The sequence below is a fragment of the Corythoichthys intestinalis genome, chromosome 8 (genome assembly GCF_030265065.1).
Source record: "Corythoichthys intestinalis isolate RoL2023-P3 chromosome 8, ASM3026506v1, whole genome shotgun sequence".
NCBI lineage: Eukaryota > Metazoa > Chordata > Actinopteri > Syngnathiformes > Syngnathidae > Corythoichthys > Corythoichthys intestinalis.
Window position 1 is genome coordinate 49,768,588 of NC_080402.1, and position 27,562 is coordinate 49,796,149.

General features: G+C 39.3%; 1 protein-coding gene across 2 annotated transcripts in view; it reads right to left on the reverse strand.

The window, feature by feature from the left end:
- Nucleotides 1-8,636: 8,636 nt before the first annotated feature.
- Nucleotides 8,637-27,562, reverse strand: part of LOC130920544 (UTP--glucose-1-phosphate uridylyltransferase-like) — a 39,798-nt gene continuing 20,872 nt past the window's right edge. For both annotated transcript variants that reach the window (XM_057843854.1, XM_057843853.1), the window contains exons 4-10: nucleotides 22,189-22,374; nucleotides 21,969-22,102; nucleotides 11,656-11,953; nucleotides 11,388-11,585; nucleotides 9,343-9,585; nucleotides 9,168-9,272; nucleotides 8,637-8,951 (exon numbers count right to left, since the gene is read on the reverse strand). In XM_057843854.1, the coding sequence (XP_057699837.1) occupies nucleotides 8,844-8,951; nucleotides 9,168-9,272; nucleotides 9,343-9,585; nucleotides 11,388-11,585; nucleotides 11,656-11,953; nucleotides 21,969-22,102; nucleotides 22,189-22,374 (1,272 nt within the window). In that variant the 3' untranslated portion in view covers nucleotides 8,637-8,843. The remainder of the gene's footprint in view (nucleotides 8,952-9,167; nucleotides 9,273-9,342; nucleotides 9,586-11,387; nucleotides 11,586-11,655; nucleotides 11,954-21,968; nucleotides 22,103-22,188; nucleotides 22,375-27,562) is intronic.

Genomic DNA, 27,562 nt, shown 5'->3' on the forward strand with positions numbered 1-27,562 from the left:
GGTGAAAACTGCTCAACGCATCACCAGGACTCCACTTCCAGCCATCACAGATGTCCAGAAGAAGCGCTGCCTGCACTTGGGGTGTGACAAGATATGGAAATGCTAATATGTTGTGATACTTTGCATCCTAAAAGGTTATTGATACGCTCATGCTAAGAATCGAGTTTTTTTTTTTTTTTTTTTTTTTTTTTTTTTTAAAAGAACCAACAAGCTACTAAACTCTTCCACCATAACAGTGTCTCAGTTAACTCTATGGCTGCCATTGACTTCAATCCTATTTTTTGGCATTTACAGGTCACTTTCTCTTCATTTTAGGGCAGGGGTCGGGAATCTATGGCTCACGAGCCAGATCAGGCTCTTTTGACGGCTGCATATGGCTCGCAGGCAAATATTTAATTATTGAAAAAAAAAAAAAAGTTTCGTTACACTCCTTTGCGCATTGCGCAAAAGGTGACGGTCACCGGTCATACGCTGGTGTTGTGCAGTAATGAGCAGACGTGACTTTTGCAGCGTATGTTAACTTTTTTAATGCTTCGACAACACTCCCGCACTTCGCAGTAGATATCATCAAATAGCAACCTAGATGTGCTACATTAGACCCCCCCCCCCCCCCCCCCAAGTCCCATGCCATTGGCTGCGTAAGCCCAGGGTGATCATGGGACACGGAGTCCATATACTACAACCGGCGACTAGAAAGCTGGTTTGCAGTAATTTTAGAGGGAAAGTGGCAAGCATACAGTGTATCACAAAAGTGAGTACACCCCTCACATTTCTGCAGGTATTTATATCTTTTCATGGGACAACACTGACAAAATAACACTTTGACACAGTGAAAAGTAGTCTGTGTGCAGCTTATATAATAGAGTTAATTTATTTCCCCCTCAAACTGTAGCCAACAATATCTAAACCCCTGGCAACAAAAGTGAGTACACTCCTTATAAACTACTTCCCTAAATGTCCAAATTAAGTACTGCTTGTCATTTTCCCTCCAAAATGTCATGTGACTCGTTACAGGAGTGCTGTAAGCATTGCTGCAGAAATTGAAGAGGTGTGTGGTGGAGTCATTCCCACCACCATGCTTGACTGTAGGCATGACACACTTATCTTTGTACTCCTCACCTGGTCGCCGCCACACATGCTTCAGAACATCGGAACCAAATAAATTAATCTTCGTCTCATCAGACCTTAGGACAGTAATCCATGTGCTTTGTTGACATGTCTTCAGCAAACTGTTTGCGGGCTTTCTTGTGTACCGCCTTCAGAAGATGCTTCCTCCTGGGGTGACAGCCATGCACACCAATTTGATGTAGAGTACGGCGTATGGCCTGAGCACTAACAGGCTGACCCCCCACCTCTTCGATATCTGCAGCGATGCCGACAGCACTCCTGTAACGAGTCACATGACATTTTGGAGGGAAAATGACAAGCAGTACTCAATTTGGACATTTTTAGGAATGTACATTGTTCCCATGCGGTGTGCGGTGTACTCACTTTTGTTGCCAGGGGTTCAGATATTAATGGCTATATTTTGAGGGGAAAATAAATTAACTATTATATAAGCTGCATACAGACTACTTTTCATTGAGTCAAAGTGTCATTTTGTCAGTGTTGTTCAATGAAAAGATATACTTAAATTAAAGATGTCCCGATTGATCGGCATCATCGGGTCCGATCATGTCATTTTCAAAGTATCGGAATCGGCAAAAAAATATCGGACATGCCTTTTTTAAATTTTTTTTTTCTTTTTTAATTTAAATCGTTTTCTAATTGTATTTAACGTTACAGACTAAATGTCTTACACTCATCCAGAGTAGTTTTGGCTTTAAGTAGGGCTATCAAATTTATTGCGTTAACGGCGGTAATTAATTTTTTTAAATTCATCACGTTAAATAATTAACGCATGCGCTGCACCACTCACGCATTGTCGCATTCAATCTATAAAAACGCCGTTTTACCTATAGATAGCGCTAAAAGGCAGCGTATAATAAGTAGAGAGAATTTTGACAGCCTTTGGAGCCATTTTTTATGTGGCTAAAGCCTTACAATACTTCTCTCAGCAATTAAAAATAACGTGGGAGGCAATGTGAGGAAGTAAGGTAGTAGTTGATCATTTTCTTAACACCCTATGTTCTTTCCCAACGCAGAGAAGATATATCAATTGGTGCCCCTACGCACTGTCATGGTTGCACTTCACATCATGCATTTGGGCAGTTAAATGGCTGCAGTATCATTTGCTGAAAGCTCAACAAATACACTAGATGGCAATATTTAGTCACAATTTACAAAGTCACATTTATCCTTTAAGAATTACAAGTCTTTCTATCCGTGGATCCCTCTCACAGAAAGAATGTTAATAATGTAAATGCCATCTTGAAGATTTATTGTCATAATAAACAAATACAGTACTTATGTACTGTATGTTGAATGTATATATTCGTTCGAGTTTTATTCATTTTTTTTCTTAATGCATTGCCAAAATGTATATGATCGGGAAAAATTATTAGGAATGATTGGAATTGAATCGGGAGCACAAAAAAATACAAAAAAACAATCAGATCGAGAAATATCGGGATCGGCAGATACTCAAACTAAAAAGATTGGGATCGGATCGGGAGCAAAAAACCATGATCGGAACAACCCTAAATTAAATATCTGCAGAAATGTGAGGGGTCTACTCACTTTTGTGATACACTGTACATGTCGTTGTGTCTATCTATTTTATTTATTTATCAATTGCATAGGCACATAGACACAGATGAGTCAGCAAAGACACTGTTTAGGTGGGGTTGCCGTATTTTGCTGTTGAAAATAGCGGCATATGTGTGCATAAGGAAGTAAACTTTTCTCGTTTTCAGTTTCATTTTCTGTGTTGTAATCTACTTTTAGAAACCTTTTTGAGAAGATGGCAAAAAGAAAAAAAGACTGGGAGTATCGTACTTTTCAGCAGGACATAAGGACATAAATGCAGACGTAAGCTATTTATCGCAGTTCAGCGTGATTGCAAGGTTTTGACTATGAAAGGAACAACAAGAGGGGAGGATTTATTCAAGTCCTTCACTGAGTTCGGTAAAGAAAAAATATCTACCGATGGATAACCTTGTTTCGGTGTGCACTGATCCCGCTCCGTGCATAAGTTTCTCAATGCTTGCATGAAGCTTACCTACAAAGCCATCAGCAAAACCATGCAGCACCAGAAGTCGCAATAACGGTTAAAAAAGCCATCATTGATTAGCAACAGTATAACTATGTTATTAAAAAGAATTCAGAGACATATTGTACTTTAAAAGTGTTGAAATTACACAAAATTCACACATTACTTGTATTTTTAGTTTTAAACATATTGTATACCTCTCACGGAATTACATTTAAAAATATGTTGTGTTCTTAGCTCTCTCAGCCAAAAAGGTTCCCGACCCCTGTTTTCGGGCATATACAGGTCACTTCCTATTGAGTTTAAGTCACTGCCTATCCATTTGGGAGATTCCTGGGTACTGTTGAATTTGGGTTACAAAGCAGAATGTGACCCATAACATGTCCCAAAATCAACAGGATGTGACCCTGAAAGGCCCCCAAATCAACAGGAAGTAACTGAAAATCAACAGGTAATTACTCTAATGGCCTAAAATTACCATATTTTCCACACTATAAAGTGCACCTAAAAGCCTTCAATTTTCTCAAAAGCTCATAGTCCGCCTTATTATCCGATGCGCCATATATGGATCAGTATTTGTTAGTCATGGCATGACATTCCCTTTCACGCAGCTTTATCTTGTGCAGAGGTCGGGAACATATGTCTCGCGAGCTCTTTTGATGAGTGCATCTGGCTCTCCGCCAACCCGTAATTTTAAAATTTGAAACCGGCCAGCTCGTTTGACATGAACAAGCTGTGTGAGGTCCATTCACACATTTTTCTTGGACCTTCAAACATAAGTCGCAATAATATGCTTCAATTCAGTGCCCGTTGGTGGTCATTGCACAGAGATAGGTGTTAGTACAGAGCTCATCTTGAATCTCCGTTCAGCCAGCAGCGGGGCTGGCCCCTCCCAACTCAATGCCGAGCGATTTGGTGTATATAAAAATGCGTAGGGGAAAATTAAACCACGTAAGTGAAGTGCGTCCTCAAGTCATAGAGGTGCGCAATCAGTTTGACTTCCATGACTTTTAGGCCTGTCAAAATGGTGGCCGCTTCCAGGAAATCGATGCAGTGCCACACCATGATTCTTTTTGTTATTTTCTAAGTGGTGAGTGGGCAACGATTGTAACATACCAAGTAACGACGTCAGATTTTCGTTGTCGTTTTCGAAAGATTTTTTTCAATCACAACTTGGCGACTGCTATTGAAGGGGGAGTCCGAACCCCACACAGCCCTGCCCAAACCAGAACCAACACACCCCCATTTTTTTTCTCTTTTTTTAAATTAACCAACTGTGTGTGGATAAAGCAAATCACCTCTCCAGTCTCTATTTACTGCCTTCCAGGGGTGCACAAAATCTGCCTATTGTTACATATTATACAGTGGGGCAAATAAGTATTTAGTCAATCACTAATAGTGCAAGTTCTCCCACTTGAAAATATTAGAGAGGCCTGTTATTGTCAACATGGGTAAACCTCAACCATGAGAGAATGTGGAAGAAAAAAAAAACAGAAAATCACATCGTTTGATTTTTAAAGAATTTATTGCAAATCATGGTGGAAAATAAGTATTTGGTCAATACCAAAAGTTCATCTCAATACTTTATGTACCCTTTGTTGGCAATACCGGAGGGCAAATGTTTTCTGTAACTCTTCACAAGCTTTTCACACACTGTTGCTGGTATTTTGGCCCATTCCTCCATGCAGATCTCCTCTAGAGCAGTGATGTTTTGGGGCTGTCATTGGGCAACACAGACTTTCAACTCCCTCCACAGATTTTCCATGGGGTTGAGATCTGGAGACTGGCTAGGCCACTCCAGGACCTTGAAATGCTTCTTAAGAAGCCACTCCTTTGTTGCCCTGGCTGTGTGTTTGGGATCATTGTCATGCTGAAACACCCAGCCACGACTCATCTTCAATGCCCTTGCTGATGGAAGATTTTCACTCGAAATCTCTTGATACATGGCCCCATTCATTCTTTCCTTTACACAGATCAGTCGTCCTGGTCCTTTTACAGAAAAACAGCCTCAAAGCATGATGTTTCCAACCCCATGCTTCACAGTGGGTATGATGTTCTTCGGATGCAATTCAGTATTCTTTCTCCTCCAAACACGAGAACCTGTATTTCTACCAAAAAGTTCTATTTTTTGTTTCATCTGACCATGACACATTCTCCCAGTCCTCCTCAGGATCATCCAAATGCTCTCTAGCAAACCGCAGACTGGCTTGGACGTGTACATGCTTCAGCAGGGGGACACGTCTGGCAGTGCAGGATTTGAGTCCCTGGCGGCGCAATGTGTTACTGATAGTAGCCTTTGTTACTGTGGTCCCAGCTCTCTGTAGGTCATTTACTAGGTCCCCCCGTGTGGTTCTAGGATTTTTGCTCACCATTCTTGTTGTCATTTTGACGCCACTGGGTGAGATTTTGCATGGAGCCCCAGATCGAGGGAAATTATCAGTGGTCTTGCATGTCTTCCATTTTCTAATAATTGCTCCCACAGTTGATTTCTTTACACCAAGCGTTTTATCTATTGCAGATTCAGTCTTCCCAGCCTGGTGCAGGTCTAAATTTTTGTCTCTGGTGTCCTTCGACAGCTCTTTGGTCTTGGCCATAGTGGAGTTTGGAGTGTGACTGACTGAGCTTGTGGACAGGTGTCTTTTTTACCGATAATGTTAAAACAGGTGCCATTAATACAGGTAACGAGTGGAGCCTCGTTAGACCTCGTTAGAAGAAGTTAAGACCTCTTTGACAGCCAGAAATCTTGCTTGTTTGTAGGTGACCAAATACTACTAAATATTCCACTCTAATTTGGAAATAAATTCTTTAAAAATCAAACAACGTGATTTTTTTTTTTTTTGCACATTCTCTCTCATGGTTGAGGTTTACCCTTGTTGACAATGACAGGCCTCTCTCAATCTTTTTCAAGTAGGAGAACTTGCACAATTGGTGGTTGACTAAATACTTATTTGCCCCACTGTATGTAACAATATGTCCCCGGTATATAAGCTGTATATAGACACACACATAGACTGTTTCCATTTACCATTTGTATGGCTCTCATAGAATCATATTTTAAAATATGTTGGGTGTTTTGGCTCTCTCGGTCAAAAAGGTTCCCGACCCCTGGTCTAGTGGATGCATAATTCAACCCCAACAACCAGGGCTGTCAAAAGACTTGCATGGGCCCAGGGACAACAAGAGACCATTAAAGGCCACCCCACCCCACCCCTGGCTTGTGACGACAACGTATGCAGTACTTTTAACTAGGGCTGTCAAACGATTAAAATTTTTAATCGAGTTAATTACAGCTTAAAAATTAATTAATCGTAATTAATCGCAATTCAAACCATCTATAAAATATGCCATATTTATCTGTAAATTATATATATATTCTGTAAAATAAATTGTTGGATTGGAAAGATAAGACACAAGATGGATATATATATATTCAACATACGGTACATAAGGACTGTAGTGGGCATTTCACTCTACTGTCATTTAAATCCGTCAATGCTGTCCTCACTCCGAAGCGTCTACTTTTTCCAAAGCTAGACAGCGAGTGAACGACGACTTAATAATTAGACTTCTTCCTTTTTCATCTGATTTATTAATAAAATGGCCTCAAACCATTGTCCCTTTTAGACCGTCGTAAAACTACAAAAAAAAAGTACACAAGCTTTGCATTAGCAACAACGTTAGCTTAGCACGCTATACAGGTTCACTAAACAAACAAAAAGCGTCTCATACAAAAAATATAACATTTCGGTTACTAACATAATATGTACATTTTTTACAACAACCATACTTACGGACAAAGCTTGTCCAAGGATCGTATAAGCACAACATTATCAGCCCGAGACGTCGTGCAGCCACAATGAACTGGCAAGAAAACAATGAACCATGTCGCAAAGCGACCACAAGAGTTCGCTGTTGGACAGCACAAAAAGCCTTGCTGTAAAACTTACCAAAAGGCAGAATACTTTCTGAGCGGGACATGTGCGTTAATTTCGTCAAATATTTTAACGCGATTAATTTAAAAAATTAATTACCGCGCGTTAACGCGATAATTTTGACAGCCCTACTTTTAACGCTTTGCAAGCAATGACAGTGTAAATTTTCAAATTATTTGATGGACAGTTAAATTTAAGACCGTAATGTGATGTGACACAATATAAATAATTTCCATCTATTGTCCCATGTAGGCCACATTACAATACAATTGAGAGTGCTATGCGTGCCTGCTAAGCAACAAAACAGTGTAACTAAACTTCCTGTACCTGTCCCCTCCACATCCATGGGGTTATCAAGCCCTCAAACAGTGATGCGCCTAAATTTTTTGACAGCAAAGTCATTTATAACATCAATGAAATCCAGTTTTTGAGCAAGCTCACGCTCAATGGAGTGCATGGCTAGGTTGTTAAGCCTGCCTTAATATATGGTGGAGCGTAGGTAGTTTATTATTTTGATTTTACTGAAGGCTCGCTCTCCTCCAGCTACAGTCACTGGCAAAGACAAGAACATGCGTGTAAGAGTCTGTCCAGCCTTGCGCACCTACTCCCCACAGACTAACATACATCCCTGATCTACCATTACCTACTCTCCTCGGTTCAACGTGAGCAGCATGTCTTGTCATACCGCAGCTCAATAGGCTACAAGCGGCCGGTGACCTATTCGAATCGGGCTTTGGTCACGGTGATTGCGAATGTAAATGTTCAGTATTACAGTAGCGGCTGTTGTTCATTTACCGACATCCCCGTCCAAAGCCAACTCTAGCCCTAATTCTCTGGGTTCTTGTCACCCTTTTAAAAACTTCATTTTTATTCTCGTTCACCTCTAAGATCTAGATCTCTTTTTCTTTTCTTGTCTGCACACCCGATTTATGACGACTCGCCATGTTTAGAGTTTATAACAATGACAAATGTTAATTTCCCGCTTCAGGGCACGTACATAGTGTAGCCGTGAGTGCGCCACAGCAGGGTCAATCCATTCTCTGCTAAGACAGAGGGGGTGGGGGGTGTTGTGCAAAAAAAAAAAATATATATATATATATATATATATTTGAAATATTTAATATGTTAAAGTTTTTAATTATATATCGAGTAGAACATAATATTTAATCAGACAATGATTTAAATATAAAAAAGAAATATGTGAATGTAAAGTCAAATAAATTAAGGGTCATTCAGGGGCCCCTATGGTCCTGAGGCCTGGGACAACATACCCGGTTGCCCCGGCCGATGGGCTTGCCAACAACTATTTATCATACTTAAAATCCTAAATCACAAAAAAAAAAAAGTTTAGAAAATTAAAAAAAAAACTGAAGTGCTATAGAAAAAAAATCTGGTAAATCAGAAAAGGTTTTTATTACTTTAAAAATATACAAATATTTTTCTATTTCTTATTTTTAATCTTAATATTTTCTAGTTTTTCGCTGTATTCTTCAATTTCATTTTCTACTGTATCTTTACTATTAATATAATTTTTTCATATCGTCAATAAATAATGAGACCTGAGACAAACCATAAGAGCTTTTTATTTTTTGACCTCAAACAAGAAGTCACGGACCGTGACTTCCTGGTTGGTGACCTTTGACCTAAAATGGCTTGAAAGATTTCGGCATTTGAGCCACATGTCACATAGTAAACTGCTCTTTGCTATGTGGAAAAGTGCACTTTTGGTTTCCCGACGTCGTTTTCGTCAGCGGTGCCTTTTAATGGTCGAGGATGCGCAGGTTTCCTGACACGATCTTGTTCTCCAGCATCGCTCCCGCGGGGATGTCGATTCGATCACCATGGTTGGCGATGATGATTACCGTTCCCTGTAGAAAGAAATGTCAAAGTTAAATAAGCGAGCCAAGTGCATTTAAACATCACCAAAACATTTAGGCTAACTCCTGTTTATCCAGGAAATTTGCAAAGCCAATGATGTTTTTGAGGGGGGGAAAATGTAAAGTTCAGCCTGGCAGCCCGCCAGGCTTATAAAGTATTGGGGGAAACCCTATTATACTTTACGTTACCGCGTAAATTCCATATACCTTGAGTGAGACGTTTTTCCCGAATGTGACGTCTCCCGCCACGGTGAGGTGGTCCAACTCCAGCATTTCCGGGATGCTGTCGAAGCGGGCCAGGAAGTCTTGGACCTGACGCAGACGATGTGAGACAATATTGTGGTGTTGCTAAACCGAAGCGTCAATCAAGTCCACTATTTACCTTGGTGAAGAAGCTACCCAGCTTAACATGCGGCGTGGTGAGGAACTCCCTCTTATGGCTCATGGTAAGCGAACCTGCGTCCAGGCTGTAGAGGTTGGACATGACCAGCAGGAGGTCTGAGGAAGTCTTGACCGGCAGGAAGCGAGAACGCGGCACGTTGATGCCCATGGCGTTGCGGAAACACTTGATAGCTGCGCCCACCGCCGTCTCTAACTGGATCACGTTCAGACCGCCCTCCAGCGTCTGGCCAATGACACAAAGAAATGTTTTATTTATATGTTTTTATAAAAATGAAAAATATACTGTATGTTTTTCAGTCCCATTGAAGATGTGAGACCTCCAATTGCAGTGGTATGAAAAAGTATCTGAACCTTTTGGAATTTCTAACAACATCTCTGCATGAAATCATCAAATGTGATCTGATCTTTGTCAAAATCACACTGATGAAAAAACTGCTTTAACTAAATCACCCATTTATAGGTTTTCATATTTTATTTTAATGAGGATAATATGCAAACAATGACAGAAGGGGGAACAAAGAGTAAGTGAACATCACATTTAATATTTTGTGCCCCCCCCCCCCCCCCCCCTACACCCCCCTTGGCAGCAATAACTTCAACCAGACGCTTCCTGTAGCTGCAGATCAGTCCGGCACATCGAACAGGACTAATCTTAGTCCATTCTTCTCTACAAAACTGCTGTAGTTCAGTAAGGTTCCTGGGATGCCTGGCATGAATCGTTGTCTTTAGGTCATGTCACAGCATCTCAATGGGGTCAAGTCTAGACGTATATTTTGTTCCTCTGAAACCACTCTGAAGTTGATTTACTTCTGTGTTTTAGATCATTGTCTTGTTGCAGCTTCCATCCTTTTTAGTTTTAACTGGCTGATAGAGGGCCTCAGGTTTTCCTGAAAAACATCCTCATAAACCTTTGAATTCATTCTTCCACTAATGATTGCAAGTTGTCCAGGCCCTGAGGAAGCAAAACAGCCCCAAATCATGATGCTCCCTCCACCATGCTTCACGGTGGGGATGAGGTGTTGATGTTGGTTAGCTGTTCCATTTTTCCTCCACTCATGACATTGTGTGTTACTCCCAAACAATTTAACTTTGGTTTCATCAGTACACAAAACATTTTGCCACAACTTCTGTGGTGTCCAAGTGCCTTTTTGCAAACATTAACACTGCTGTCTCTTTTTAGACAGCAGTGGCTTTATCCGTGGAGTCCTCCCATGAACACCATTCTTGGCCATAGTTTTATATAAAGTTGATGTGTGCACAGATATTGTACTGTGCCTGTGATTTCTGTCTTTAGCAGACACTCTGTCACACTGTTTTTTTTTTTACCTCTTTGGTTATTCTGCACTGAATTGTTGGCATCATCTTTGGTGAACGGCCACTTCTTGGGAGAGAAGCAACAATGCCAAACTCTCCATTTGTAGACAACAACTCTGACTGTCGATTGATGAACATCCAGACTTTTAGAGATGCTTTTGTATCCTTTACCAGCTTTATACAAATCAACCATCCTAGATCACAGGTCTTCAGACAGCTCTTTTGACCAAGCCATGATGCACATCAGACAATGCATCTCATCAAGACTTACCAGGTGTGTGTTTTATAGTGGGCAGGGTAGCTTGAATCCACTCATCAGTGATGGGCACACACCTGACTTAAATTGTGTGGTAAAAATTGGTTTCAATTGCTCTTTATGTCTACTTAGGCAGAGGGTTCACTTACTTCTTCTTCCCCCTTTTGTCATTGTTTTCTTGCTATCCTCATTAAAATATGAAAACCTATAAATGTTTGGGAAATGCTACAAATTCAGAAAGTTTCAGATACTTTTTAATATCACTGTAAACATGTCAAAACCAGCCAATGAGTTAATTATTGTAGCAACAGTACAGTTGACAGACGCAAGTGCATGGAAGATAACATCATACAATCGAAAGTTACGTTAAGATGTGAAAAAGTAGATCACAAGCAGTGACAAAACAGATTACACCCAGAAATAAGGAGACAGGGTGGTGTGTGCGCGTGAGACACCTTAGGGTTGGCGATGACCTCCATGTCCAACGCGTTGTTGTCGATTAACCTCTTAATGGCGCTCAAGGAAATCCACAAGTTGTTGGTGTTGAAGATCTTGAACTTGCTGACCGACTTGAACTCGTCCACGTGATCTTTGGGAACCTGTGCGATCTCCAGGAGCCTCAGTCGGTCCTCGTACTGGATCAGCGTGCCGCCCTGGAAGCCCCACACGACGGATGTCATCCCGAGTGCCCGTACGGCGAGCCCGATCGGTAAGGACACGCACCTTGACGTCGGCGCGGGTCTTATCCGTGACCTCCATGACGAACTCGCAGCGTTTATCGGCAGCTTGGCCGATGAGTCGACAGAGAATGCGGAGGTCGACGGTGGCGCCCAGGTTGTCGATGTTGGACACGAAGATGTACTCCTTGCCTTCATTCAGGAGTCGCTCCAGTAGGCCCGAGTTGTATAAGCTGGCGTAGATGTCGCCGTGACCCGGCGGGTACCACGCCTCGCCCCCGTCCGCGTTCAACCCCAAACTCTTGGCGATGGGCAGCAGTGACTCCTTGTTGATGCGCGGGTATCTCCGCACCAACACCCACAACAACAGCTCAGTAACAAGTCATTTTTGTGTTTTTTATGTTTACGTGAGCCTTTCTTTTGTAGTGCTACCTGTTGCAGGGTCCATTTCACAAAGCAGGTTTAATTACAACTCAGAGTCTATTAACTCTGTAATAAAGAAAATTCTGGGTTTTAGCTACACAAAAGGAGGTTCCTCACTCATGCCTGTTAAAAAAAAAAACAACTATCCGTTACTATGGCTAACCTAAAGGTAAGCTCTTAAAAAATCGTTCAAACACATATTCCCACCAAAGACGGCTAAATATACTTCAGAACTAAATAACAAAGGCATAAACAAACATATTAGCTCAAACAAAAATTTACCTTACGATGGTTATAACATGGAGCAGCCATGTCATATTTCTGTTGACACTAGAGGGCAGCATATCCACCCAAATCAATAAAACTACATTTAAACACTTTCAAAACAAACCATTAGAACCACACTCTAAACCAGGGGTCCCTAAACTACGACGCGCCTCCACATTTGGTCCGGCCCCCTGAACAATACCAGAGAGCATTTTGACACCCACAAATAGTGTTATTTATTTCCTGTCTTTTTTTCTGTGAAGAACCCAGAAAAGGTTATTTGGTTATTATCTATTTAATTAATAGTGTTATTGTAGGAAAGCCCCATTGCATGTTTATGCTTTAGTTTAATTGTTACTACGCTGGCCCTTTAAGAGAAGCGACGCGCGCAGGAGTCACTTCCTCTCCTCCCTTCATTGGCGCGCACGAGTTACTGTCTCTACTCCCTTGACTGCCGGTGTACAACGAGTCACTTTTTCCTCCTTTCACTGCCAGCAGTTCGTTCCTCAAGCTGCTGTCCTGTTTCGTGGCAATCCAAGTGTTGTGTGTGAATGAGAGAGGTGGGTATATTGCATAAGTGTGCCTTGGCCGTGCATAAACACATTTGGCAGATGAGTTACATGCTTAGGGTCCCTTGTATTCGTTAGCCGCCGTGTGCTAACCGTTAGCCGCTAGCGCTAATGCTAATCGTTGGCCCCTTTGGCTACATGGTGGAGGCTGAATTTTGTTTGTTGCCAATCACTTATCTAAATTGTCAGTTATTTTCCTGCTTAATGTGTATGCTCATTATTGTGAATGATTCGCATTGTGTGCATTATGTAAGCAGTGTATTTCATTTATATTGTATTTAATGTTGTTCCTGTTAATTTAGATATGTTTATAATACGGTATATATTTATAGGCAGGGGTGCACATAAGTGGTCCGCATGCGCGCATGCGTACTGGACGTAGACAAATGCGTTGGCCCTCAACGGCTTCAATACGCTTTTGCGTACCGATGGCTGACCACTGTATTTGCGGCGGACACGAGAAAATCTATTCTCAAAATGTCAAAGAGGCAGGTCCCACTGAATAATTATTTCCGTGTTCCCCAACACCCGTCAAAAGACAGACAGACGACCAGTGTTGTTAATAACGGCGTTAGAATATAACGGCGTTACTAACGGCGTTATTTTTTTCAGTAATGAGAAATCTAATTAATTGCTTTTCTTATCTTGGCAACGCCGTTACCTTTACTGAGGCGGGAAAGGCGTGCGTTACTATGCGTTACTAAGTTGGTTGAATAAAAAAAGTCTGAGAGAAACGGACTCACGGAGACGAGAGAGCAGAGCAGGAGTGGGGAAGACGCCGTTGCAACCGCGATGCTAGGTGGCTCCAATAATACCTGACTGTAGCCATAGCCGACAAACTACGCCCACATGACACGGTAGATATCATATTATAGAACTAGATGCAATAGACAGACACAGCTGCATTGGCAACATGTTTTAATGACTACATGCGTTAGTAAACAGCCGCCATCTTAAAGCAGTAGACCTCTCAGGAAGGCTCTGATGTAGAGATCCTCCATAGCGAACCTAAGTAACTTTTTTTTTTTTTTTTAATCTAAAATGCTCCTAAATCGGCAAAATCTTAACTTAAATCTATCTTTAAATGATGAAACAGTTTTAAAACTTACACATGTTTAAAGTAGACAGAAGGGAGCTAATGAAATAACGGGAGCAATTTTAACAACTTTAACGGTTGATTCACAACTTTAAATGACTTCCACACATAGCAAAGGTTACTATCTAGTTATCGCAATACCCTTGTGTCTAGTTAAGTGGAGGGTAAAGAATTGAGCTAGGGCCAATTGTCCCCCAAACCCTTTAAACTTCACATTGCGTGACCTGTTTTTGTTTTGTTTTTTTTTGAGAAAAAAAAGAAAATTACCACTAGTTATTTTTCCAAGTATCTAATTACTCTAACATTCAGGTAACTGAGTTACTAACGCAATTACTTTTTGAGAGAAGTACTTTGTAACTGTAATTAATTACTTTTTAAAAATAAAATTAACAACACTGCAGACGACAGAGACGTCACCAGAGCTACCGAAAAAAAGGACTTTTGCTGAAAAGTGGCTGCAGGAGGTACCATGGCTAGAAGCAAATGATGCTCTCATGAAAATGTGGTGCTAAACTTGCCGTGAGAATCTCAATGTCGCTGATTAGAGCAGCGCATTTTATGTAGGGTCAAAGAATTTCAGCCATCCAAACTTTGAAAATCACGAAAAAAACAGAGCATGATGGCAATTAAGCAAACTATCGATGCCAGACAGGACCCTACTCGCTCTATGGACAAGTGGCGGAATAAAATTAATAAAGAACAGCGCCATGCACTGACAAACGTGTTTTTGCTCGCATTTCACAAAGCTAAACATGCACGTTCAATGAGCTCTTAAGAGGTCGACATCCCACTTTTACAAAGGCTTGGAATTAATGTGGGAGGCAAAAAAAATATGCGTACCCCTGTATATGTCTTTACATTTCACTTCAGAGTAATGGCAATTTTGTTGTGCCAGTTGATGTGAATCAAGTGTTAATTGTTAATAAAATTAATTTAAGGTAATTGGCTCCAAGTAAAGCTTGTCATAATTTTATCGCATCAGGCGGGTCGGCTCTCAAGCTCAATGAGGACCAAGTCGCATCTCCAGGTCCTCCTCTGAGAACCTGGGCAAAAAAATTATGTGCACCCCTGTTTATAGGTTATACTGTATATACTATATTACTGACATGTTATACAGTTATCTTGTATTCACAGAAACCACAATACAACAAAATAAATCTCATACTCCTTTCATCATCATCAAAGGAAACAAATCCTGAACGTCCCCTGTTGGTTCTCTGATCGGAGTCACAACTCCATAGTAGAGCTGTCCTAACTAGTCGACGTTGTCGACGTTATCGATGACGTAAATGCATCATACCGTCGACGGGTAATGACGGGTTAAAAAAAATTACATGCAGATAAAATTTACAATGGCGGGCGCTCGCGATGCAAGCGGTTGTTACCGGCACCCCCAAGGAGGCCGCTGTTGTTATCAATGTGACCGGCATTGTCAGATTGAGCGGAGAGAAAGACGAGATCGGTGAGAGTTGGAAAAGTGCGCGGGCAGCGCGGAGTTAAGTGGCTGTTTTAAAAGTATCCATAAAAAGCCATCCGACTTCTCTCGGTGTATTTATGCACGCTGCCGCCTTCCTGAGGAGGAAATCGGACGAACCGACGACAACGAGTCAAGTGAATCTCCTCACTACGGCGAGCAGTTGAAAACGCCAATTACCAAGAAGGGCAGAATTGGTAACACGGTGAAAGCGGCATAAAGCCAAAAAAGAGGACCATTTCAAGGAAAATATGGAGTGTTCTACTGTGTGTACTCTATGCTAAGCTGAGCTGCATACAATGGTAGCACGTCGGCTATGAACGAACACTTGAAGCGCCGTCACCCAGGTGTATATCGGAAGACAACAAGAAACAACAAGCTAGTGGATTGTAAGTCCATACAACTTTCTAATGCTTTTTTTTTTTTTTTTAAATTGAAGTTGCCTTTATGTGCGTCGTATCAACGTGCATTTTTATTTAAGAAAAAATAAATGAATGAATTATATATATATATATATATATATATATATAATGTAATTATATATTTTATTATTATTAAATGTATTAGGATCATGAAAGGTCCCACTTGGGGGAAAATATATATATATATTAGAGCTGAAACGAATACTCGAGCAACTCGAGTTTAAAAACTGATCCGAGTAATTTTATTCACCTCGAGTAATCGTTTATTTTGACAGCTCTAAGCATCACGTTTCGCTCGGACTACTTTTAATGCGGGACAACGCGCTGACGTCACGTGCGTAGAGGAAGAAGCAATAAAAAAATATAAAAAACATTTCCGCAGCCGACAGCCGCTCCAAACTACGCCGACGTTGCTAAAAACTAGCCCGCATGATGTTAAGTTGGTAGCAGGTAGCATCTGAGGATTCTCATAGAGATCACATGTATGTTGAACTAGATGCACTGTGATAGACTCGGCCGCGTCTGGGCAGCGTTAATAAACAGCGGCCATCTTAAAGCAGTAGAGCGCTAAGCGCTAATAGAGAGCGCTAAACGCTAAAAAATAAGATTAACGTTACTGTCTGAGTCACTAGCTCACGTAACGTTAGCCCTGCGGAGGGCTAGGTTTCTATTAATTATGACCACTTTCGATGCGCGTCTAACGTGTCTTACATACAGGCTTTAACATAACATAGCTTTGTGGAGTGATAAGGGTGTAAAATAAAAACTCAATAATGCTAACTATCAATTTTAGCTTAGTAGTCATTGCTGGATAAAACACCAAGTAGCACTGGTCCCTAATGTGCTCCAATACAGCCTGTATCATACATTTATCTTGAACACTGCAAAAACACAAAATCCTATCAGGACTTACAGTTTAGAGTAGCGTAAAACTTAACTAGAACTCAAAAATGGCTTGACACAAAGAGAAATTCAATTGAAACAGGTGGGGAAAAAATTTTAACTTTTAAGTGATGTGTGTTATCAAGCGTAATGGCATTTTTAGGTATAAATATATATATTTTTTAATAACATCTAAACGTTTTTTGAGTGAAAGCAGTGAATTTGTCTTTTTTTTAATTCTAGTTACATCTGAGATGCAATTGTTGGCTGTTTTCAACAATATACATCGAAAATAAAGACATTCATTGACTGAAAATTTCAAGATCAGATGAAATGTCTTGTTTTCTCATGTATATTTATAATTGCTCTTCACCTAAAAATATATGTTTTATCCGATTACTCGATTAATCGATAGAATTTTCAGTCGATTACTCGATTACTAAAATATTCGATAGCTGCAGCCCTAATATATATATAGATATCCTGTATATACATAATATAATTAAAAATATATATGGAAACACAACACTGCCCTGCTTACTGTAATCCATGACTGCACTAATGTTAGTTACTTTATACTATAAAGTATTATTGTATTATTCTGTATATACATATAGTAGTATACTGTAAAATTTATACTATATATTTAATTTTTTTACTATGACTGTGTGCCTTTCATTTAAAATAATTGTGGTATATTTCAGTGTGCCCTCGGCTTTATCTATTTTCAGGTTATAACAAAAAAAGTTGAACAGTTTTTCCTCTTCCCAAAAAATGCGGAATGCACACCAGAAAGAGCGTCTGAACTCACACAAAGTATTCTGAAAATGATTGTCCGAGACATTGCGATTAATTTTAACATTTAGAACAATATAGACAATGACATACCGCAAAAAAAGTAAGATTTGTTTTGACTCCTGTTAAAAAGGTAACGTCACAGTGTTTCCGTTTACATTTTTTTGCACCAGTTAATGCCAGCAGCATTTGACCTCATTATTTGTGATTTATTGATATTTATGTTATTTATTTATACGTTAATAAAGAATGTAGGTGTTCCAAAATGTTTTTGTGAATTAATAAGCTTTACCAAAAATTTCATTATTAAATTAGTAAAAAAAAAAAAATTTTTTTTTTTTAATTATTAGATTAGTCAACTAATCGTAAAAATAGTCGGCTGACTAATCGGGAGTCGTTTGGGACAGCCCTACTCCGCCGGCTTTATACCACACACCCACAGAGGGATCCCCAGTCAAATTAACCCTCTTTTTCAGTTATTATTATTTTATATTATTATTATTATTATATATTATTATTTTATTTACTTTTGGGTCCGTGAAGAATCCAAACAGGGTTATTTGATTGTGGCTTTCTGAAAAACAATACATTTTTACATTTAGGCACTCTTGCAATCGTCACACTTTTTCTGTTACAAATTGACCCCGGCCCCTCATCAGAAAAGGGAAAAGTTATGTGGCCCCCACAGGAAAAAGTTTGGGGACCCCTGCTCTAAACGAATGTTCAGAGCAGCAAAATTTGATTCGAAACTTTATTTCGAATCGAATTCATCGATTTATTGTTGCAGCTGTAGTCAGGTGGTTACATGAAATAATTTTCTGAAGCTATGTTAATGCTAATATATAAGCTATATATTTGCTGTTGTGATTTTTAAATTGCTGTTGTGTTTTGCACTTGAGTGTTTAGACTCAGAGTTTATTGACACTGCTTTGTGAAATGGACCTCTGGTGGGTGATTCTCATGAGAGCTATACCTTACGGTATTGAAAATCATTTACCAAAGATGGCTTAAAATAGCAGAATACTATGATAACTCAGTATTTTTTTTTTTCATTAACAGATTGTCTCACATTTCTGCATAAAATCCCCATCAAATGTGATCTTATCTTTGTCAAAATTACACAGATGGAAAAAAAACTGTTTTAACTAAAACCACCTATACATTATTAGGTTTTCATAATTTAATGAGTAGCATGCAAACAATGACAGAAGAGGTTGAGTGAACCCTCTGCATAAGGAGACTTCAAGAGCAACGGAAACTAATTTTTACCAAACATTTTAAGTCAGAAGTGTGCCCAATCACTGATGAGTGGTTTATAGCTACCCTGCCCACTATAAAACACACGCCGGGTAAGAAATGTCTTGATGAGAAGCATTGTCTGATGTGCATCATGGCTTGGTCAAAAGAGCTGTCTGAAGATATGTGATCAAGGATTGTTGATTTGTATAAAGCTAGGAAAGGATACAAAACCATCTCTAAAAGTATGGATGTTCATCAATCGACAGTCAGAGAAGTGGTCTACAAATTAAGAGTTTGGCATTGTTGCTGCTCTCCAAAGGAGACGCGGTTCACCAAAGATGATGCCAACAATTCAGCGCAGAATAACCAACGAGAGTGCACACATCAACTTTACGTAAAACTATGGCCAAGAATGGTGTTCATGGGAGGACTCCACGGAGAAAGCCACAGCTGTCTAAAAAGATAATTGTTGCTCGTTTAATGTTCACAAAAAGGCACTTGGACACTTCACAGAAGTTTTGGCAAAATATTTTGTGGACTGATGAAACCAAAGTTGAATTGTTTGGGAGTAACACACAACGTCATGTGTGGAGGAAAAATGGAACAGCTCACCAACATCAACACCTCATCCCCACCGTGAAGCATGTTGAAGGGAGCATCATGATTTGGGGCTGTTTTGCTTCCTCAGGGCCTAGACGACTTGCAATCATTAATGGAAGAAGGAATTCAAAAGTTTATCAGGATGTTTCGCAGGAAAACCTGAAGCCGTCTGTCAGACAGTTGAAGCTAAAAAGAGGATGGATGCTGCAACAAGACAGTGATCCAAAACACATAAGTAAATCAGACTTCAGAATGGTTTCACAAGAAAAAAATACATGTTCTGGAGTAGCCAAGTCAAAGTCCAGACTTGAACCCCATTGAGATGCTGTGGCATGACCTGAAGACAGCGATTCATGCCAAAGTCCTAGGAATCTGACTGAACTATAGCAGTTTTGTAAAGAAGAATGGGCCAAGATTAGTCCTGATCGATGTGCCAGACTGATCTGCAGCTACAGGAAGCGTCTGGTTGAAGTTATTGCTGCCAAAGGGTAGGGGGGCACAAAATATTAAATGTGATGGTTTACTTACATATTTTCCCCTCTTCTGTCATTGTTTGCATACTATCCTCAGTAAAATATGAAAACCTACAAATGCTTGGGTACTTTTAATGAAATCAGACACTTTTTTGTTCTGTGCGATTTTGACAAAGATCAGATCACATTTGATTGTGATTTTATGCAGAAATGTGAGAAATTCCAAAAGGTACAGATTCTTTTCATTCATAATTGATTAATGTGTAAAAACATATATTACAAATTATGGTAATGATCATCTATTATGGGGAAGGAGGCATATGTAAACATAACTATTAACAAATACAAAAAAGGCCAAACAATCTTTTGGCTTGCCTTCTTTGAGGTGCATTATGGGTAAGAATAACAGTAATAAAAAAATTACACTGATTATGAAGGGACCGTGAATACAGCGCAACAGTAATGAAAGCTGCATGCTTGCACACAAGAATTTTCCTTATTTATTTATTTATTTTTCTTATACAAAGTGAGAAACCATTCTGCCTTATGATAATGTGCAAAATTAAATAGTTTTAAAGAAATTTATATATTTTTTAACAATATTGAATACATATAATACTGTATTGAGGTGAAAGTATCAAAGATTTTCATGGAGCCATTACAGCAGGGGTCATGAATTAAAAATCCTCTGGGTCCGAAATTTAAAAAATTACAACAATCTTGGGTCCGGAAATAACATAGCTTCTTTTTTTCCAAAAAATACAAACTTATCTTTACGTGGCCATGCTAATAATTACAACATTCAAAAATGTAAATAAAATATAAAAAATAAATTTATAGTAAGTAATAAATAATATTTAATAATAATTAATTAGTAATAAATAATAAAGCGATTATATTGAGCCCTTAATTCCGCTATTTTTTGAGAACAGATGGCAGAGTTCATAGTGAAACTTTGTGAAAAAGCTGCGTGCTTCGTTTCATAGTGCCTTTTCAAATGGCTGCTTTTTACAAGCGCTTCCGTTGTTCGGCCATTCCTTACTCCGAGGCGAAACGTCTACACAAGACGGTTGCTTGCGCAAGCATCGGCACGCATGCGCACATCGGTTAGAAGCGGCGAGTACTCACTATTTTTGTTTTTATTTAGTTTTTTAGAACCTTTTCATTGCCAGAAAAATACTTTTTGCATATATTACCCTCTCATACTTTTAACCATTGTGGCTTTTTGTGTCAGCTTTGAAGCAGTTGACCACATTAGTCACATAACGTATTTTAACCGTCCTTATTTGGTATAACTGCTTTTAAGTATTTTCTTAAGGCATTTTTTTAGTACGTTCTGCCTGTATGCATCCAAACAAAACAAGTTTAGCGCGCACGGTAGTACTTTGGGTGTCAAATTCGACTAATGTAGGACGTTTCGCCAATGTAGCAGATTTTGGCAGAACACCATCTCTGAACAGATGAGGATAGCGGGCTTGTGCTGCCGCCAGGTAAAATGAACAAAAATGTGTTGGTCTACTCCTCCTTAAACACTGTTTTCTGCATCAGTCTTGCATAGCTTTGAGCACGCCATTTGCCGTACCTTTTCGCCCTTTCCTCCAACTTCATTCGGCTCAGTTTTTGGCTGTCAATCTGCGGAGTCTGGAAAGCGAGTGTGAGACATGCTGTTCTAAAAATAACTTTCAAATGCTTCACTCCCATTGGCTGGCTCACGCACGTCACCGCTAAGGTTTTAGTTTATTGCCCATCTCCGCTCTGCAAACCCGGAGAAAAAAATGATTTTTGTTGTTTCAACGTGTATTAGTCCGGACAGCTTGAGATCCGGTCCAGACGGCTTGGGGGTCCGGAACCGGACCGAGGTCCGCGGTTCCGTGACCTCTGCATTACAGTATTGAATTTACGACTCTAAAATCAGATTTAAAAATATAAAAAAGAAATATTATTTTGGTAGCAAATCGTGGACTGAGCCGCACAATAGGCATGATAACCTTTCAGCTAAAAATGAACTATTTCAGGTTTCCACGACTACAGTATATCCCTAAAATCTTCTAAGACATAGTTTAGGTTAGCTACGTGAGAATCACCCTGTTGTGTAGTTGTATATTGTGTATGCCTATACCTGCTTTGGTTAAAGGTGTGTATCTTGAGTCGGTGATGTTTGTACTTGAGAAGAATCTTCTGGGTTTCATCGTCCGTGTTGAAGGAATTCATCAACACCAATGGAACGTCAGCGTCGTAGGTTTTATTCAAATGCTGCAAAAGAAAAGAAGGAACAGGAGGAAAGGAGTGGATGAAAAACTGGAGACAAAAGACGGGGACATGGTGGTCATCATGTTTACCTCGATCTGTTTGACTGTGAGATCCAGGAAGGTGTTTTCGTTGCGAACGCTGATCAGACTCTTGGGGCCTTTGCATCCCATGCTGGTGCCGAGGCCGCCGTTCAGCTTGACCACCGCCAGCTTGTTGAGACAAGACGCCACGTCCTTCGGCAGAGCTTCAGCCCCGATCTTCTCGTAAGACACGACCTAACCCGCATTTGTATGCCAAGAAAGCCAGTGTCACTGTTTAAATCTTTCAATGCCATTGACAATGATGGACTGCCATTAGTGTGTCTTTTCATCCTTGTGCTGTTAATTTCAATTACTAGTTTATCACAAGTCGACATCTAATCAATTTGACTGTCATCGACAGTACTATAAAAACTAGAGCTGAAACGAATACTCGAGCAACTCGAGTAACTCGAGTTTAAAAACTGATCCGAGTAATTTTATTCACCTCGAGGGATCGTTTAATTTTGCCAGCTCTAAGCATCACGTTTTGCCCGGACTACTTTTAATGCGGGGCAACGCGCAGACGTCACGTGCGTATAGGAAGAAGCAATAAATAAATTTTAAAAAAAACTTACCGCAGCCGACAGCCGCTACAAAATACGCCGACGTTGCTAAAAACTAGGCCCACAGGATGCTAGTGTGGTAGCAGGTAGTGTCCGATGCGTCTCATAGATATCGCATGCATTTAGGACTAGATGCGAAATGACACACTCGGCCGCGTCTGGGCAGCGTTAGTAAACAGCCGCCATTTTTAAGCAGATGACTTCTCATCACTAATAAATATAACATTACTGTCACTCCCTCACGTAACGTTAGCCCTTCGGAGGGCTAGGTTTTCTATTGATTATGACCACAGTCGATGCGTGGCTAACGTGTCTTACATACAGGCTTTATTTAATCTGTAAAAACGCAGCGCTGTAGAGTGATGAGGGCGTAAAATTAAAACATAATAACGCTAACTGTCAGTTTTAGCTCAGTAGTCATTGCAGAATAAAACACCAAGAAGCAACCAGGTATCATAAATTTATTTTGAACATTGCAAAAACTCAAAATCCTATCAGGACTTACAGTTTAGACTAACTTAAAACTTATCTAGAACTTAAAATAGCTTGACACAAATGGGAATTTAATTGAAACACGTGGGAAAAACATGTAGCTTTCAAGTGATGTATGTTATCAAGCGTAATTACATTTTTAGGTAAAAAATATAGATCTTTTTAAAAAACAACAACATAAGTTTTTTGAGTGAAAGCAGTGAATTTTTTTTTCTAGTCACATTTTAGATGCAATTGTTGGCTGTTTTCAACAATGTACATCGAAAATAAAGACATTGATTGACTGAAAATGGTTTAATATTGGATTAAATGTCTTTTTTTTTCTCAGGTATATTTATAATTGCTCTTTACCTAAAAAAAAAAAAAAAAAAATGTTTTATCCGATTACTCGATTAATCGATAGAATTTTCAGTCGATTACTCGATTACTAAAATATTCGATAGCAGCAGCCCTAATAGAAACCAACAGGTTGATACTGAAATTTCCAACTACAAAAGTGTATGTTAACCCTTTAAGGTCTGGGCCTATTTTGTCTGATTTTGCATGCCTTTGAAGTTGCCTTTAATTTCAAAGAAAGAATTGTTTACGATGGCCTGGTTTGGTCCCTTTTTTTGTGACACCTTGAACTTCATGTCCAAACTGTTGTTTCCTTCACTGACCAATTATAAATCATCATTTTGGGCCCAAAAAGACCAAAAATTCCAAAATCGTTTTGTCAAAATTTTTAATATTGATGTCCAATTGACTACCAAACATGCGTAACGAACCGTTTTGAAACTTTGTAATATTTATTCAACCTGTTAGGATGAACAACCAAAAACATTTAGAATAAATAGTCTTATATTTGACAATTCAACATAAACAACAGGTATAGCCATAGGCGTTTTTTGCCTTTATACATGCTCTAGTCAAAACAGGTTATATACAGCAGACCGAACAGTGAAAAAATATATACCATCTAACACAAAAAGTGTTTAGAGGCCATCTCTTTATGAGTTTAGGTATTGCGGCCCATCACCTGATGAAAACTATGTACACACAATCAAGCTTCTTGAACACACATTTATATACACAAATTGAGAAGACGGATTGTGGGAAAAAAAATATATATATATATAACATTGGGAAAAAAAGTATTTTCAAAAATATTTACAATAAACAAGTTAATTTTTTTTCAGGCATGCCACTCTGAAAAGCAGTTTCGTCCTGGAATTAGACACAGGGCAACATCACACAGCCCACACTTCCATGGGGTGTCGGTCCTCTTTCCACCCTTCCGCCCTTCCATTTTCATTTCACTTTACTTTCATTGTCACTATAAATGTACATGAAAAAAAGTCAGTATTTATGAAAATAATAAAGTATAAAAATATACATATATACAGCAATAAATAATAATGGAAATCTATATATATGACAATAGAAAGAATACCATAGCTGAATATGTGCTACATCCCTAATCTTCATATAGAAAGAAGAACACCACAATTATAAATTCCTGCCTTGGATACACACAGTGCACGTACGACTTTGATCTGATATGCACATTTTATTATTATATACACAAACACACACTTATATTGCATCAAAATTAACTTTGTCTTGCAATATCAAAAGAAACTTTCAAAAGAAACTTTTTCAGCATCAAAAAAAAAAAGTGAGTTTGCTTACCTCTGCTCGTCGATGGCGTCACCCACGTGTTCAAATCCGTCACTATCTTCACTCGAGGAGTCTTCCGAAGAAGACGATGATGACGAATTTGGACCATCCTCTTCCTCAAGTTGATCAAAAAGCACAATTGCCTGCGCTAAATTTAGTTTTCCGTTCATTCTCAAAGTCACACAAAGTCGCTGCTCGAGCCACACGGCCGTCGCTCGCCACCTCGGTGCTTCAGAATACTCCTCCCTCTCGTTCGGTGGAACCTCGCACGGCAGTTATATTTATTTAAAAAACGCATTTTGTGCTTCCACTGTGACTTCGAAAGGGTTCGTTTGATTTGTGTTTTTTTCATGGAGCTTCCGTTTTGAAAAAGGACAAGAAATGATGGAAATATAGATATAAACAAATGATCCATGCAGTGTTTTAATGTTTTTTGAGAGGACAATAAAACTATAAAACTTAAATGACAATATCTCACGTTTTAGTTGGTCGATTGACTTCAAATAATGAGAGTAAACCGCAACTTCCGCACTTTAAAACGAGGCCAACCAACGGCATGTGGGTGACGTAATTAAAACGTGAGGGCGCTTCAAAGACGACGTGCGCTGAGGACGCGCCGGCGCGTCCTTCGACTCTCAAGGGTTAAGAAAGGCACTCTTTAGAAGAATGTTGCAATAATATGGGTTATTTTTTTATTGGGTGCCATTTGTGTCCCCATTGTAAATGTAAAGGGAACTTTGGACTTAAAGGCTCTAAAAAGCCTCAAATGTTCTCTTTTACGAAAATATGTTATTAGAAACGCATGAAATATTGCCATTGATTTAAAAATCTATAATATTTAGTACTTATTTTGTGCCATGTTTTTTACGCGCAATGGACGCTCGGGGTGATTACGTAGAATGTCACTGTCACTAAACGAACACTATCGGGTTACTTCAATAGCGTACCACACGTAACACGTCACCTTTGCTCATTAATATTCATGACGTTACCAACTGTTGTTAGAGGGGTCAAGCTTGCGTTTGTCATTCATCCTAGATGCAATGAAATAGTGTACGAACGAGAGGTTTACTGAGCTAAATCTAACAATTCTGTCAGAAAATGATGTCCCTGGTGCCAAATTCACAGGTAACAGTGTGGAAGAACATACAAATGTTCAGTTAAAGAGATGGCTTGAGTGTCGAGGGCTGAAAAAGACAGGAAAAAAGAGCCAACCTGATCCAGAGGTAGCTTTTTTATCGACACCTTTTTCTTGTGTGCATTGCCTTACACCACTGACAATGACATTTTCCTATTTCAACAAGCTATCCTTTACCACCATATGCCCTCTCTTTCTATCTATTATATCCACTGGTTGTCTTCGTGGGGGTGACTTATAATGCCATTTTTATGTAGCAATCTCAAATGCTACTCAGTGACAGCTAATGAACACTTTTCATTTTTTCATTAAAACAAATCTTCAGTGTTTACTCGACATGTTGTTTTTTGAAAGATTACTGGCAGAAAACAAGCAGTCCAAACATGGGTTGTATGCGAGGGCGCTTCTGTGTTGACCCACTTCCAGTTTACGATGGTGACGTCACGCAGCTTGCGGTCTAAAAATAACATTCGTGCGGTACGCTATTCCTTCCACGCGGAGAGACGTCCAACACATGCGCACATCGGTTAAAAGCAGTGAGTCCTTACTATTTGTGTTTTTATTGGGTCTTTTATTACCTCAAAATACTTTTTGCATTCGTTTCCCTGTCATACTTTTAAGCATTGTTTTTCTTGTGCTAGCTTTAAAGCAGATTGTTGATCTGTTGACCACATAAGTCACGTGCCATATTTAAACCACCCTTATTTGATACTACTACGTTTAAGTATTTTCTTACAGCATCTCTAGTGTGTTGTCTGTATGCATCTAAACAAATCAAGCTGAAAAAGCACGGTAGTGCTTGGGTGTCAAATTCACCTCTTGTAGGACGTTTCGCTGGTGTAGCACTTTTTTTTTACTACTCTCGTCTCATCCCGCCTTTCCTGTTTATTTTGCTTTTTCTGCTTGTTTTGTGACATATCGACAGTGCTGTTATGCTTGTTAATGTTCCTCACCGCCCTGCGACGTCAACAACAATGGCGACCCACTCGTTAAACTAATTATACAAACTGTATAAAAATGAAAACATCCAGAGGGGTTTCAATATCAAATTATTTTAACTCGTAATAACGATTATCTTTTAAGAACTACAAGCCTTTCTATCTGTGGATCCCTTCAAGCTGTACTTTAACGACATTCAACTTATTTTTTTTGTGTATTATCAATTGCAGTCTATTATGAATTCAAGGGTACAGACTCCTAAATTCTAATTTTTAAATTGAATCTGCTTCAAGTAAAAGGTTTTAATCGAATTTTTGCTATGTCCACGGTGTGTTTTATTCAAATTCAGTCTATAAAATAACTAATATAAGTAGGGGAAAAAATCCAAAATAAATATGATTTTATTGTCTTGGATAAAGTGTTTTTAAATTTCATTTGAAAAAAATTTTTTTTTTCAGTTCTTTCCCAGTGTCACTGTCCACTCTGCTGTGTGAGTGTCCCTTTAAGAAAATTCCCCATTTATTAATAACATCATTCTTCTGCGATAACATCACAACAGTGGCAGGAAATTCAACAGTGTTAAGCAATTTAT